This window comes from Ascidia mentula, chromosome 6 (genome assembly GCF_947561715.1).
Source record: "Ascidia mentula chromosome 6, kaAscMent1.1, whole genome shotgun sequence".
Taxonomy (NCBI): domain Eukaryota; kingdom Metazoa; phylum Chordata; class Ascidiacea; order Phlebobranchia; family Ascidiidae; genus Ascidia; species Ascidia mentula.
The window spans coordinates 1,967,219-1,984,058 of NC_138571.1; the positions used below are offsets into that span (position 1 = coordinate 1,967,219).

At 40.6% G+C, this 16,840-nt stretch overlaps 1 protein-coding gene across 1 annotated transcript in view; it reads left to right on the forward strand.

The window, feature by feature from the left end:
* The first annotated feature begins 734 nt into the window (after nucleotides 1-734).
* The window catches only part of LOC145906582 (NACHT, LRR and PYD domains-containing protein 3-like), a 131,468-nt gene continuing 115,362 nt past the window's right edge, over nucleotides 735-16,840 (forward strand). The window contains exons 1-3 of the mRNA XM_082994018.1: nucleotides 735-824; nucleotides 1,168-1,321; nucleotides 3,838-5,489. Coding sequence (XP_082850144.1) covers nucleotides 750-824; nucleotides 1,168-1,321; nucleotides 3,838-5,489 — 1,881 coding nt within the window. The 5' untranslated portion in view covers nucleotides 735-749. The remainder of the gene's footprint in view (nucleotides 825-1,167; nucleotides 1,322-3,837; nucleotides 5,490-16,840) is intronic.

The window sequence follows — 16,840 nt, forward strand, 5'->3', positions numbered from 1 at the left end:
TCAGTCTCTTGTATTGTGAAGGTGCTTTGTACCAAAGTGTTAACTAAACCTTTGCTCATTTTACATGTTTGTTGATTTAGGAAATACGTTTTCTTCTTGTGTAAAGAATGAGACTATATGTGATTTTGCCTAACATTGTGCAAATTAAACTTGCATCACGTGGTATTTGAAAACCAGATCAACCGCAACTTTGAGGTAAGAGTTTCGACAAAAATCATAGCGACCAAATTTTATGAGGGTAAAATGGCTGATCCAGCTAGGCTGCAGTGCCTGGGCTGTGAAGCCTGTAGACCTAGTGTCTTTAGGTTTTATTTTTCACACCAATAATGAAAACATTAATTGACCTCAATGCAATGATATCAGCTTAAAATTTTCCTATTTAATTAATATAAGCGTTACGAAAGTTTGTAATATATTGTTGTCTGTTGCTAAACTCGTAACAAGCATATTTCCTAGCGAACATCGAAGGAACGTTGAAACTTGCAGACAAACATGTCATCATCTGCTCCACAAGAACAAGGTGATGTTAAGTCAACTTATATAAATATATGAGCGCTCTAGAAATGAGTTGGTTCAGTAAATATAATCCCTTTGCTCTGTCCACATGAAATATAACTGCTATAACGTAAGCTTCAAACATGCTCACAAATCAGTTTAATGTAATTAAAATTAACATGTTTCAAACAACATTTGAACATTCATCTATCAATCAAGCTGGGAGTTCAAGAGATGTCGATGATCTTTCACAAATGTTGGATCTTCTACCAACGGCCAGCCAACATGATGTAGTTGATGTTCCAGGGACATCTGGACAACGTGAAATTGTAAGTCGGTAACTCCCCTGTGTGGTAAATGTTGCTAGGCCTGCTGGTATTTTCAATCACTGCATGACGAGGTTGAATTTTCCTTTTGAGGGCCAATCCATGTGTTGTTTATTTCTGATAAAAATCAGTTTATTTCTTCATTGTGTTTTTCATTTCTAATGAACTAGAATAATTTGAAATTCCTGTTGCCGCCAGGCATATTGCAATTAACTACCTGATGAAGTCTCGCCGCATGGCAGACGAAACGTCGTAAAAATACAGTACGTTTATGCTCAGTCAACTACACATCGAGAACACCTAACTGCCTATTTCAAACCTGAATTTTACATCACGTTCCATGCAGAATATCCAAGGAGAAGGCCCTGTCCTTGGCGACCAAAACATCCACACAACTGGACCAGTCTATACCGGACCAGTTACGATCAAACAACAGGTCAAGGTTGTTCAACATACAACACCACAACACCCCAACTTACAATCACAAATAGAGGAAAAATGTGAGTAAACATTGGTAGAATAAAGTGTTGTCACACATGGGTAATTTGCCTCTCCAGAATGAACAAAGGCTGTACAGTTCGTCATAAATGTTACACGGGAGAGTGCCCGAAAGAAGTGACTTGTTTACATTCATGACAAATGCAATGAATAATAATAAGATACCAGGATAAATTCGTGGTGTGCTACTCTACATATAGGGGTGTGTTTGTTTGTATTATTATGTACTGTAACGCACAACACGATTATGCAGATGTCAAAGCGACCACGAATGCCTCCAAGAAACCTAAGGGCATATAAGCGCATTAAACACAACAATGTGTGACACAATTTTTGTAGTTATTTTTAATATTCTTCCTTCCTGTCTCTGTGTTTCTTCGTCCGACTGGGGTACAGTGAACTGAAGATATGTCCGGTTTCACACCCGTGCATTTTAAATCGCAAATCGTCCTGTGAGGATACAGTTACATTACACAAGTCAACAGTGCTTACCTTCTGTTTGAACTAAAGTTGTCAACGCTTCATTCAGAGTACGAACATAATATTGAGATTAGTGAAAACTCACGCAAACACCGGTGGTGGAATGATTACTTGTGTGACCGAAGTTAGTTGGCGACCCAGAAATTCTTAGTGATCCACTCACGGTCATCCGCTAAAACCTGGAACCACGCGGTGATCATTACCGACATGTTAAACACTGTTGGTTAATCAAACATAATCATCACCGAACATAATATCGAGATTAGTAGTGTTGTGTTTCTTTTTATTTTGTTCGTATCGTTGCAAATCATAGAATGGAAAACAAAGCAAGCACACACGCATTTATAGGGAAGTAATTGCATTTTAAAGTAACACTCACACAAATAATAATCACGCGGAAAGGACTGCGGCACGTTCCACGCATCACGCGACTGTGGCATGCAAGCGCATTGTTGCCGCCGTATATTGTGGCGTGACCTCAACACCTCCCCACCGAAGACAGAAAACCCTTCATCAGGTTAATAGTGAAACCGCTCTGGAGGTTTGCACGATCGCTTGCCACTTTGTGGATTGCTGGCACCGAACGCAGAAGTGCTAGGATTGGTTGGAACGTCTATTGCTGGCACCGAACGCAGAAATCTTCCTTTTTCCACCGGTTCCAAATCTTGGTCAGAAACGTATCGAACGCGTAACTGGTCAATGTGACGTCGCCAGATTGGGCCTCGGGGAAACACTTTCACATGAAACATTCGACTGCCAAAACACTTAATAATAGTGGCAGGAACCCAGCGACCTCCGGCCTATATATAAAGCATAACATGGATCTCCAGCTTTAAAATAAATTGCATCTTCGGATTTTCGTGTCGGCTTTACTTGATTACGTTGCATCACGTGTGCTGGTGAAGGTAACAGAGTATCAATTTTTGCTCGGATTGGTCTGCCGTTAAGGAGTGAACTTGGTGAAAATCCACTTGCGTTGGGAGTATGCCTGTACTGCAACAGAAACTCCTGCAATGCTTCTTTAGGGGGTTTGGAAGACTTCTTCATTGCCTTCTTATTCTGACACAAAACATTGCAATACTCTACCTACACAATTTAGCGACCAAGTTTCCGTCAAATCAACATCAACCTCTTTACGAGCCACCACAAGTAAACAACCGAGTTATGTCACTGATTATTTCGACCGCCAACATGCCGACCAATCAATGTGTTACACATCTACCTTAAAAACAAAATTACCAGAGGTAAAAATAAAGATAGGTAAAATAGGTATGTGAAAAACGAAACCGAAAACAGGTCGTCTAAACTCGAACTAAAAACAACGTTCACTTGTACAAAACCAACATAATATATGTGCAAACAACATAATAATTGAGGGCTGCAGACAGGGTGTACACGCACTCTTACGATCTGTAAGATCTCATCACTGCAGCTGTTGCTTTAAGACTGGCGGGCACACAGATTTCCACTTTGTGGTACCTTTCGGTCAGCGTCAATCCGTTGGGTACCCTATGAGGCCTTACAGGTCAAAACAATGTGTAACCCCGTCTGCAACTCATATAACAACATAATAACTTTCCCATTTCCTCCATGCTATTGAAACTACAGAACAATTTTACAAAGTATTGATTGGTTTTCGGACATTTCGTTCTTCGCGTTTTACTCGTTTTGACGAAAAATCGTTTACGAGCTTGGGTTTTGGCGAATCCCAACACCATGAAGCGACAAGTGGCGGAACTTTATCCGTTCTAGAAGGAACATATTATTACGTCATAATGCAATATCAGCAATTACTGAGCATCAGTTATTGTTGAGTGAAACAGAATGAACATTTTCGCCATTGTTTTATCAACACATGCAAATTCGTTGTGTCATACTTTTTATTTGGTTTCGTGGGATTAACTGTGCTTAATGTTTAAGAACATTAATTTAAGGGTTAATCTGCTTACTTTGTGACATCACAAACCAATGCGTAGGCATCCATTTTTTGTTCTTCAAAACACCTCACACGTTCTACAAAAAAAACATATCATTGTAGGCGAAGAACTGAAGTCAACTTTAAAAGATAAAGTGGAATCCATCGCCAGGGAAGAATCATCACTTGCAGAAATTACCCAACGAAACATAACACCAGTTAACCTATCCATAGTCAGCAAACCACAACAGATTGATGACGAGTTTCAAGCAGAAGGACATTACCATCGTAGAGAGGAGTTGGCTAAAGTTTACGATCGACCATCCGGTGACATCAGCCCTGAAGAAATGTTTACTCGTGCAAAGCAAACAGCACAAAGAGAAGCAGAATCGAAATTTAAACCAGAACAAGTGGAAGCAAAACTCGAGTACGTCGAAAAGCATGGAAATATTGTTGGTGTTGTTGGTCAAGCGGGCATCGCAAAAACAACTTCATGCAAAAAATGGGCTTTACAAGCTTTGCATAGAGAGTTGTTTGGGAAAATATCCTTCATCTTCTACATTGTAATCCGAAATATAAATTTCAAAACAAGCATGACTTTCCTTCGGTTTCTCCTCCACGCCATGCTACTTAGCTGGGAATACAATCCAGAGGTAGCTCAGGGCATAATGCAAGCAATCAATGGTGATCCAGATGTTCTCTTTGTTTTCGACGGAGTCGATGAAGCAGCTTTCAAATCATTCTCAAGTAAAGCTCCCACTCCCCTGTTGGATAAAGAGAACAAAGCAGAAGTTTATCTCAAGCATTTATTGAATGGAAATTTGCTTCCACGTTCCCGGAAGATATTCACGTCACGTCCAGCTCCATTCTACAAACTCCATCCTTCACATCGACCAAGGTTTATTACTCAGATACTCGGCTTAACTCCAAACTCACAGAGAGAACTTGGACAACAGATATGCGGTGCAAGATATGACTCTGTACAGAACAAACTTGAACAAAACATCAATATGTTCTCTTACTGTTACGTTCCGGTTAATTTCATACTGACTGTTAACTATCTGCTGAGTCATGATGATTACAGTCAGCTAGTTTCGTTTACCCGTGTTCTGGCATCTACTTGTGTTCAATACCCACAGACTGAACACCTGAAGAATGAAAATCCACAGTTGAACAAACTTTCAAAATTGGCCTGGGACGGATTTCGGAACAAGAAAGTTGTATTCAAAGTTCAGGATTTCAAAAATGCAAAAATAAAAGACTCAACAGTTCATGCTTTTCTGAATACCTCAATTACAAAGCAGGGAAACTTAAAGTTGACAATACTGGACGGACATAAACGTAGATATTTTTCACATCTCATTTGGCAAGAATTCTTCTCCGCGGTTTACCTGATGACGATCATGCCTTTAAAAGAATTCCAGAAACAATACACCCGACTTACCAAGGACAGATGGGAGGTTGTTGCCAAGTTCGCGTTCGGAATTTGCGATTCTTCAGTTTTCAACGATATTGAAGCCCTAGTTCCCGAATGTTCACGTGAAGATTGGAAAGCGAAGAAGAAGCTGCTGAAGAATCTCGCATCGTCGTGTATGGAGGAACCAACCAAGCAAGCGATACTTCGATGTTGCAGCTGGGCTCATGAAGCGAACGATGAGGAGATAACTTCATCCGTGTCCTCCTTACTCCCTGAAGAGATCAACCTCAGTAACTCATCACTCCTCCCGACCGACCTCGAGAATCTCACCTTCGTTATTCAAAGGAGAAGCAAACCGGTAAGATGTTGTTTGTGTATTTCTGTACCCATGGCGGTAATCCTGGGGGAGGGGCGGCAAGGGACTTTCCCCAATATTTGGTTTGGTGGGGACATAATATGATTGGTCCGCCAAATAACTTACAGTATTTAATGTTTGGTGTTTTAAATCCCTCCAATATAAAGTCTTCTTCGTCGGATAAATGAATTGATTGAAAGAAGCGCGTCCATAACTGCATCGTTTCGGTCCAGGTCGTCATTTTGGTCGTAATATGACCCCACAGTTGTCAATTATTGTTGCACAAACAACCGAATAATGTCATTGTTTGTGCGCTTAATTTTAGCGGGAGATCTGTGTTATTTCGATGTTTGGTCATTTCGTGATAACAGAAAGTACGGAATAAAAGATAAGAAAAGTTTAATTTTGTTTCAAATAAAATCTTCTGAATAACGTCCACGATAATAACACGCACAACCACGTCGGAGTAAAGTTATAAACTCGTGGTAGATTTAACCAATTTGTTGCAAAGTCGGTTTTTATATATGTATTCTTTATCAAATATTAGGTTGTTTGTGTTTGTGACGTAACACACTTTCCCATATTTTTTTATATCATAACAATTTTTCTAAATGTATTGTTGACCTAATAGTGGTGGCTGGATTATTTTTCCGAAGACAGTTTTTATATTTCTGGATGTTTTTGTCTGAAAAATGAAGCATGCTGCAATTTTTGAAAAGCCTGCCAGCTGTTTACACGTTGCTGACGCTACCAGACATGGTGATAACTTAACACAAAACAGATTTTCTGTCCTTTGTGTGCAATATATTTTTTCGACGATATTATTCGTCATCATATTATTGACGGTGATAAACGAACAGAGTTTAAGTGGTGTCAGATATAATCAACACATAATATTTTGTGTTTACCTTCTCACAACATGAAGATGTCAATCATAAGTGACTGTAAATGGAGCCGGTGCCCATTCTTGTAAACAAACCCGTATTCACGAGTGATTTTGTACTTAGAAACGTAATGGTGCGACACGGGTAAATGTTATGGTAAAATGTAATAACGGTCGGGATTCGTGGCCAGGATTTCCTGGGTTCAAATCGCGATGAAGTCCCAAAAAATAAATTGTGCTAACGTTTGTTGGAAAGGCTTACACATCACTAAAATGGAGTTTTGTCCAAAATAATATTAGGAAAATCGATTTATATTTTAAATAAAAGGGCGGGTGATACGTCCACGTGGGGAACCTTCCCGCTTCACTGATTGAAACTTAGGTTTGTTTAAACTTTGTATTTCAACCAAAACAGGCAATTATATTTGTATGAAGCAAACTTTAAACAAAACGGAACGACATCCATATAAGCCATTATTTGTTTGATTCCTTGTGTTATTGTTGTTGACACCATGTTTTACTTGGATATTATTTCGTTCAGCTGAAACTGTTCAACGTCTCGGGCAACAATATAGAAGACCGTGGTGCGGTTTACGTGGCCGACTGCATTCAAAACATTGAAGAAGTGGATCTGGGTGGAAGCAGCCTGACAGTTGTTGGAGTCAAACATCTATACGAGAAGATTAAACTGCTAAAGAAACCGGTGAGTGATTTCATGTCTGTCCAAAGGAACAATATTTATGTTTGCTTTGCAAAGAATGCGTCGCACGCAAGTGTCATCGTACTAGACGTGTTGTCCGTTAGGTTCATTTGTTTCATAAGAGGAGCCGAGTGACGCAAAACAATACAACCAATAAAGCAGGGGCACATTTTAGTTAATTTTAGCAAATTAAGTTGTTTTTCATTGAAAAGATTCTGTCACTATACAGGATTCAAGCTCTACTAATTTGATTTGTCTGAAATGTACCAAGGAAGCTGAGAAGAAGCTGCTGAAGAATCTCGCATCGTCGTATAAGGGGGTGCAGCTGATACTTCGATGGTGCAGCTGGGCTCATGAAGCGAACGATGAGGAGATAACTTCTTCCGTGTCCTCCTTACTCCCTGATGAGATCGATCTCAGTGACTCATCGCTCCTCCTGACCGACCTCGAGAATCTCACCTTCGTGATTGGAAGGAGAAGCAAACCGGTAAGATGTTGTTAATGTATTTTTATACCAGTAAGATATTAGTCCAGTTGTGAGACTTCGAAACGCAAATGAAAATTTTTGATGAGTGACAAATCATACAATACTTGACTGCCAGGAATCTGGGCACAAATGCGAGTGTTTTCCAACTAGTGGACCGTTACCCCCATATGGGTCGCATGCTAGTTATTTTTTGGTGGCGGAAATGTGTGGGTGTATTTGGTTTCAAATTTTGTTTTCATTTATGATAACATTGATTAAACCCAGTTGTTGCAAGGAATGCACTTGAACAATAAAATTGAATCAATAGGAATTTGCAAGGGTTTGGCTGTTCGTGTTTGTGATATAATATACTTTGAATTGTTTTTGTCATACAAGTTTTCATAAATTTCTGCATGTATTTGTCGGAATAATGAAGCAGGCTGCAATTTTTGAAAAGGGGGGTGCTACTGAAATTGAATGGAATTATTGGAGCACAGGACAAAAATAGTTAAGAAACTAAAGCCAACTGCTCAAATTTTGTTTTCGTTACAATACCCAGTTGGTAAACATCTATGTTTCCGGTCGTGACTGGTTCCATAATTTCTCCAGAATCTACCCCTTTAGTTGGCATTGTACTCTAGTTTGTATTGTTTTTTCGTCGTTAAATTGGTCGTTTCAATAACCATATGGTTGCCATGGTGTCCGCACATTGGGCACCGTCTGCAAGCGTAACTCCCCGCAGTCCTGCTACAGTCTGTTTGCTGTTGCCGGTAATTGGTCAGAATATTTCCCAAAGATGGCGGTCGTTTGTAAACAATTCTTGCTTGGCTTTTCAATTCTTTCTCTTTATCCGTTAGTTTGAGCACTTGAGGAATGGCGGTGTCCCAAGCAATCATTGAGATTTTGCCCTTTTCGTTGGCATCACGAAAGCGTTGTGTCCAAGTTCGTGCCTCTGCAATATTTGCATTATTTGCCTCATAAATAGATTCAGAAACTCTACGGAAGTGTGATGCTCATTTGACGGAACACAACCCGCAGTACTGCTGATGAAAATGCTTCCGGTCTTTAGTCGAAAATTCCTTACGCAATTATTTGAAACGATTCGATGTCCATACGAGGTCCCGAATTACTGATGTGAACCATGTTACAGGTGTGTCTGTTAGGCGTAAACAAATCGGCGTCGGTAATTGCACGCGACTCGTCAGTGCTTCGCGTTTGGTGAAAACTTCCTGTTGCGCCCATATCGCGGTTGACGGTAGCGGCTGGCGATGTATGACGGTCGCGTATTCACACCTGCAGTGTGGTTGGCGTCAACGCGACAAATCATTTATACATCTAAAATACCATGAGCGTCTTTGTGTCGTAGAAACGTTGGTAGGAAACTTCATTTAGTTTTATTAAGCGACAAAACAAGTTGTTATTAACGATTAACTTAATAATCAACAAATTAATCATGTACGGAGCGTTTACTTAGAACATATGTATTATTCAATTCGCTATTATTGTTGTAACAGAAAAATGGCGATGTTAGTGGCACTGATCTAGAAGATTTTTTAAACCAAACGATTTTATTATCGCCAAAAATTAATTAACGCAAGGCAATTTAATCCATTGCGAACAATAATAATACATCAAATATTTTTTGATAACTTATCACCAAACTCTCAATTTATAAATAAAAGTAGTTAAAACCACCTTAAATTAATCAAGTGCATATGACACGGCCATGGAAACTTTGCGTAAAACTAAAGGTACATCTACAACAGACATATATCCAAAGTTTTTCGGTTCTACGTCAACTAAAAAATGTATAGAAAACTACACGAAAAGTAGCGGCGACCAAAAATCGTAAACCTTTTGCGCTGTGGCGAAAATGACATCACACAAGACGCTCGCGTCGAAAAAATGCATTGTTTACATAGGAGAAGGCCCCTTTTATTGCAGATATCGAATAGTTTCAAACACAGGAGAATCCACAGATTACGTTACCTCAAAGGTCAGGACAAGGTTTTACATCACACAAAAATATGTCACTGTGACGTCACAAACCAAAGGCTTATTTATCCCTGATTATCGGAAGACCAAAGGGTCTGGCAGCAACGACATTACTCTGTACTTCGATAAGACGGGGATGGTGTGTTTCTTTGCTCAGTGACATTACATGACGTCATTTTGGGTGTGATGTCATAACTTTAACCTCACCTTTGTGTGGATTTTAATTTGATGATTCCAACATTTCTAGTTACGAACTATATTGCGAAAAATACATTATGGTGGATTGTGGCGAATTAAATAAATCATTTAGGACGCGAACTCGTAGGCAACGCTACTGTCGGGCAAAAAGTGGTACTATGACAGAATAACAGTGTTGTGTTGCATAATCAGCAAATTTGTTCGGCCTTTCTCGGCGGTCTTTGCCAGCTTCAAAATTCAATTAACCTACTTCTATCTTTAGCTGTGAGTGGACAAAACGACAATGGTAAACTGACGGTTTGTCTCTGTCGTGTTTTCATAAGTTCATGTATCACTTTAGCGATCATAAAAGCCGTAACAACAAGAACACCCTGTCCCAGTAACTGTTTTATTATCATACAACTAAATAAGACATAATAGGTCAAAACAGCGGCCATCTGTCTGCAGCTCAAATTAACAACAAAATCCGTTTGTTGCACTTGTTTACTTGTTGTGCCCTGTTTAATGCAAAACTATACTAAACCAGTTTTACAATGTTTTCCATTCCTACGCAAAAGGCTTGCTGCCAGCACTCGCACGACCAAAGGGCCTTCTATGACGTCACGCAACAAAAATATTGCTTCCGCACGATTTCATTCGCAGCGGTAAAAATGCGACTTTGATCAGCTGTATCTCGAACTCATCCAACATGTTCACATGATACGTCTGCTCATTCCCATTAACATCCCGAGCAATGTCATTAGGTTTTATCGCAGGTTTCACGCGAACTCATCCAACATGTTCACATGATGCGTCCGCTCATTCCCATTGACATCCCGAGCAAAGTCATTAAGTTTATCGCTGGTTTCACGCGAACTCATCCAACATGTTCACATGATGCGTCCGCTCATTCCCATTGACATCCCGAGCAAAGTCATTAAGTTTTATCGTAGGTTCACCGCGAACTCATCCAACATGTTCACATGATACGTCCGCTCATTCCCATTAACATCCCGAGCAATGTCATTAGGTTTTATCGCAGGTTTCACGCGAACTCATCCAACATGTTCACATGATGCGTCCGCTCATTCCCATTGACATCCCGAGCAAAGTCATTAAGTTTATCGCAGGTTTCACGCGAACTCATCCAACATGTTCACATGATGCGTCCGCTCATTCCCATTAACATCCCGAGCAATGTCATTAGGTTTTATCGCAGGTTTCACGCGAACTCATCCAACATGTTCACATGATACGTCTGCTCATTCCCATTAACATCCCGAGCAATGTCATTAGGTTTTATCGCAGGTTTCACGCGAACTCATCCAACATGTTCACATGATGCGTCCGCTCATTCCCATTGACATCCCGAGCAAAGTCATTAAGTTTATCGCTGGTTTCACGCGAACTCATCCAACATGTTCACATGATACGCACGTTCATTCCCATTGACATCCCGAGCAAAGTCATTAAGTTTTATCGCTGGTTTCACGCGAACTCATCCAACATGTTCACATGATACGTCTGCTCATTCCCATTGACATCCCGAGCAAAGTCATTAAGTTTTATCGTAGGTTTCACGCGAACTCATCCAACATGTTCACATGATACGTCCGCTCATTCCCATTGACATCCCGAGCAAAGTCATTAAGTTTTATCTTGTAACACAAACCGAGTCTTGTTGAAGTAGCTTACTATAGTTAGTGACTTTGGTATTTTCACATACGCTATGTTCAGTACAAATCTGTTCAACTGTTGGCGCACAGATCTTCCATTCAGCAAATTGAAGGGAGGAAACCCAGTCGATTCTTACGAAACAAAAGCAATGGTTGAAGTGTATTTGGATCCATCCTGGAACGTAATCACAATTGTCCAATCGTCCGGACAAGTTTTTCTCAAATTAGGTTTTCTCGGTCCTAACGAACCCAAGTGATTTTAGGGGGTAGCGAAGATTTCTTCTTACATCGTGCGAAATTATCTTGTCTTGTTTTGGTAGCATCAATTCAAGTAAATTTTTAATTGCATCCTTTGACTTTTTATCAGACTAATGCGGCTTTACTTTCGAGCGCCTCTGAAAGAGTTTAAATTCATGCAAACAGCGGTTTAGCAAAAATAGATACGAAAAATGCACACTGCACGCTTCGGTGCACACAGTTTGTGGTACGTTCAGTGAGGTCGCCACAGGATCCCTCCAGTGGCGGGCAGTCGTCACGCCTGGTAACGTTCTGGTGGGCGTACGTGACGTCGAGGTCTTCCCGGCGGCTTGGGTTGCGCTACCTGAACTGGCACGGACAAGTCATCGTGCTCTGTTTCCAGCCGATTGATGGATACGTGTTGGTCGCGACCGCCAATATCAAGTGTAAACGTCTTGGCTGCTCGTTGCAACACCTTATAGGTACCGTAAGACGCAGTTGAAGAGGTCAGTGGGTGTCTCGTCGTGACGAATTTTGGAACGCTTACGCAAACCTTGTTATGTCTCGACATGGGCGTCGGAAGCAGCTGAGATCTTCGGAGTGCAAGCAAACGTGATGTGGGTTCATTTGGTGAAATGAATTGCTCAGCAACAGCCAATGTTGAGCCATAAACCATCTCCGCTGAAGTTGTCTGCAAATCAAGTTTTGAGGTAATTCGTATTCCCAACAACACCCAAGGTAGGCATGTGGGCTGTAATACGGAAACGGGATATCCAATGGTAGATGAAAGCGCGTGCGCACGTAATCCTGCGTGGGAATTGCCTCTGGCCAGCGAGTAAAACGGTCTACCACCGTGAGTAAATACATCTTGCCTTGACATTGTGGTAATGGCCCAACTATGTAAATGTTGACATAAATGAAACGGTTTGACGGACGTGGATATTCCTTTCATGACGCTTTGATGTGCAGTTGTACTTTGGCTCGCTGGCATAAGAGTCACTGCCTCACCCATAGACCCGCTTCCTTGCGCAATCCATGCCAAACAAACTTGGAGGTAATAAGCTGCTTATGATGATGCGGATAGACGGGTGAGAATGTCCATGAATAACGTCAATCACATCCATGCTTCTGGGACGACCGACAGTGGATTACCGAGTGACACCTCGCATAAAAGCTTAACACCTGGAATGGTAACGTCCTGAAGATGAAGCCCAAAGCTGTACGATGCGTCTGTACCTCGTAGGTTGGTTGCACTGTTGACAAAGCTTCAAACTCGAAATCCAAGGTTGGCGTTTGCAAAGTAGACATGGTAGCATTCTAAAGGGCATCGGCTGCTTTGTTACTTTTCCTGTTGATTTGCTGCACATCAGTGTTGAACTCCGATATCGCCGAAAGATGTCGCTGTTAGCGTGAAGACCAAGGCTCTGTGATTTTTTCCAAACCAAAAGTGAGAGGTTTATGGTTTGTGTAGGCAGTAAAATGTCGACCATCAATAAAGTATTGTAAACATCAAATAGCTGAGTGAAGTACCAACAGTTCACGATCAAATACGCTGTAACTTGATTTCGGGCTTCCTCAGCTGAAGGCTGAAGAACGCAAGTGGCTGCCAGTTGCCGTCGATAAACTTTGATGGTCAGAAATCGGAATATACAAACATCAACCATTAAGCTTTCAGCGTAACGAGACAGTTATTTATATCGGTAGAAAAAATATTTATGTCAAAGTTAAATAATTATTATTATTTTGTTTCGCGTTGCCAAACTGTAGTTTCAATACCATCCATTTGTATTGTTGTTATTCATACCATGTTTTACTTGGATATTATTTCATGCAGCTGAAGATGCTCAAACTCTCGGGCAACAATATAGAAGACCATGGCGCGGTTTACGTAGCAGACTGCATTCAAAACATTGAACAAGTGGATCTGCGTGGATGCGGTCTGACAAGCGTTGGTGCCAAACATCTATACGAGAAGATTAAACTGTTGAAGAAACAAGTGAGTGATTTCATGTCTATCCAAAGCAACAATATTTATGTTTGTATTGCAATGCAAAAACATGCACGAAAATGTCAGCGTACTAGAGGTGTCGTGCGTTAGGTTTATTTGTTTTATAAGAGGTTCTGTCACGATGCAGGATTCAAGCTCTACTAATTTGCTTTTTCTGAAATGTACCAAGGAAGCTAAGAAGAAGCTGCTGAAGAATCTCGCATCGTCGTACATGTGGAAACCAACTAAACAAGCGATACTTCGATGTTGCAGCTGGGCTCATGAAGCGAACGATGAGGAGATTACTTCATTCGTGTCCTCCTTACTCCCAGATGAGCTCAACCTCAGTAACTCAACACTCCCCCCGACCGACCTCGAGAATCTCACCTTCGTGATTCAAAGGAGAAGCGAACCGGTAAGATGTTGTTTATGTATTTTTATACCAGTGAGATATTAGTCCAGTTGTGAGACTTCGTAACGTAAATGAAAATTTTTCATGAGTGACAAATTATAAATACAAATTATACAATACTTGACTGCCAGGGATTTGGGCACAAATGCAAGTGTTTTCCAACTAATGGACCGTTACCCCCAAATGGGTCAAATACTATTTATTTTTGGTGGCGGAAATGTGTGGGTGTATTTGTTTTCTTTCATAATAACATCGATTATACCCAGTTGTTGCAAGGAATGTACTTGAACAAAAAAAATTAATCAATTGAAATTTGCAAGGGTTTGGTTGTTCGTGTTTGTGGCATAATATACTTTAAGTTGTTTTTGTCATTCAAGGTTTCATAAATTTCTGCATGTTTTTGTCGGAATAATGAAGCATGCTGCAATTATTGAAAGGGGGGCGCTAATGAAAATGAATGGAATTATTGGAGCACAGGACGAAAATAGTTAAGAAACCAAACTGCTTTAATGTTTGTTTTTGTTTTCGTTACAATACCCAGTTGGTAAACATGTATGTTTCCGGTCGTGATTGGTTCTTTAATTTCTCCAGAATCTACCCCTTTAGTTGGCATTGTACTCTGTCAGCGACACCAATTCATTTTGATAATAAGTTAATGTTATTAAATGTTTCAAATTGAAGTCAACTGATTTGTTAGCAATATTGAACAATTGATTTCGAATGCACGGGCATCCTCAGTTTCTGCAAATACGAAATTACCAGTAAACACAGGTAGCTATACGGGAATTGGCAAAATAAGAAAAAAAATTAAATAATAAATATAATGGAATAAATAAATCTAAGTAAAAAGCAAAAAGTCCTGTACTACTGCCTTCCCTATGCACTACACAGCAATGGAAGGCGTTGTGACTCCAGTGGCGCTAAGATAGAATTGGGCGAATGACGGGAACACGCAACACAACAACACCCCAGCACGAACGTACGACGTAAACACAACACAGAACGTGATAAGAGCAATGATAAAACCAATGAACAGATTTACGTTGCAACCGAAGGACGCATCAATTAAACATCTAGATGTTATTCCCCGAATTCTGGGAGTGATCATTTTTTGGACTTGCTTAGAGATTTTCCCATTTGGCTTCGCAAACATCCAGTCTGTTGACCATCGGTTGTTCCACAAATGTCACTGAAAAAGAGCTGTCAATGTGCTGGTGTTGACCTGACGAGGGGTGCGCACCTAAATAATGGTGGCGCAGGGCCGTCTTTTCGGTACTCCCCGCTTTGCCTGTTGTCATGTTCCAATCTGACCTATGTTGCGTCCATCGTTTTGAGAATTTATTTTTAGTCTGATCAGCGTACTGCTCATGACAGATTTGGCACGATGCAACGTAAATGCCATAACTTGCACAGGTTAGGTGTTGTGTTAGTTTGTATTGTTTTTTTCGTCGTTAAATTGGTCGTTTCAATAACCATAGATTTATGGTTGCCATGGTGTCCGCACATTGGGCACCGTCTGCAAGCGTAACTCCCCGCGGGGCTGCTGCAGTCTGTTTGCAATGCCAGTTGCCGGTAATTGTTCAAAATATTTCCTAAAGACATCGATCGTTTGTAAACAATTCTTTCTTGGCTTTTCAATTCTTTCTCTTTGTGCGTTAGTTTGAGCATTTGAGGAAAGGCGGTGCCCCAAGCAATCATCGAGATTTGCCCTTTTCGATGGCATCACGCAAGCGCTGTGTCCAAGTTCGTGCCTCTGCAATATTTGCATTAATTGCCTTCTTCGAGAAGCCCGATTTGATACACTTGTCCTGAAGTTGATCCGGGCTTTGTAGGTAGTTGTCTTGTCTTTCATTCAGGCGATGCAAACGACATGCTTCACATAGAGTAATGGACTTGTAATTGTGTGCGGGTGATAATATGTTCCATGAAGGACACAGCGCTATTTTGCTGTCTCCTTAACAATGTTTTGGTGACAAACCCAAAGCTAGATTCGCAATCCGGGTCGTGCTACACATCCAGAAACACTACGGAAGTGTTGTCTTCCTTGATGCGAATTTGACGGAACACAATCCGCAGTTCTGCAGATGTAAATTCTTCCGATCGTTAGTCGAACATTCTTACGCATTTATTTGAAACGATTCGATGTCCATACCATTACACCTCTAGTTTTCTTTGCCCAGAATTGTTTTAAATCCAACTCACGCCCGTACTTTATGCATGATGTGAAAGCGTTGTTTCCATGGACATCAGGTTTGCTCGTAACTTGAATAATGCTGGAATGTTTAAGATCAAACGACGATCATGTAACCCCAGTTTTAGAGTGATGCACATTACCTCGTTTTAATGGGAGGTCCCGGAAGTACTAATGTAAGCCATATTACAGGTGTGTCTTTTAGGCGTAAACAAATCGGCGTCGGTAATTGCACACGCCTCGTCAGTGCTTCACGTTGTTAAAGAGTTTGGTGAAAACTTCCTTTTACGCCCACATCGCGGTTGACGGTTGCAGATGGCGATGCATGACGGTGGCGTATTCACACCTGCAGTGCGGTTGGCGCCAAAGCGAAAAATCATTTCAATATCTAAAACACCATGAGCGTCTTTGTGTCGTAAAAACTTTGGTACGAAACTTCATTTAGTTTTATTAAGCGACAAAACAAGTTGTTATTAACGATTAACATAATAATCAACAAATTAATCATGTACAGAGCGTTACTTAGAACATATGTATTATTCAGTTCGCTATTACTGTTGTAACAGAGAAATGACTATGTTAGTGGCACTGATCCAGAAGATTTTTTAAACCAAACGATTTTAACAAAGG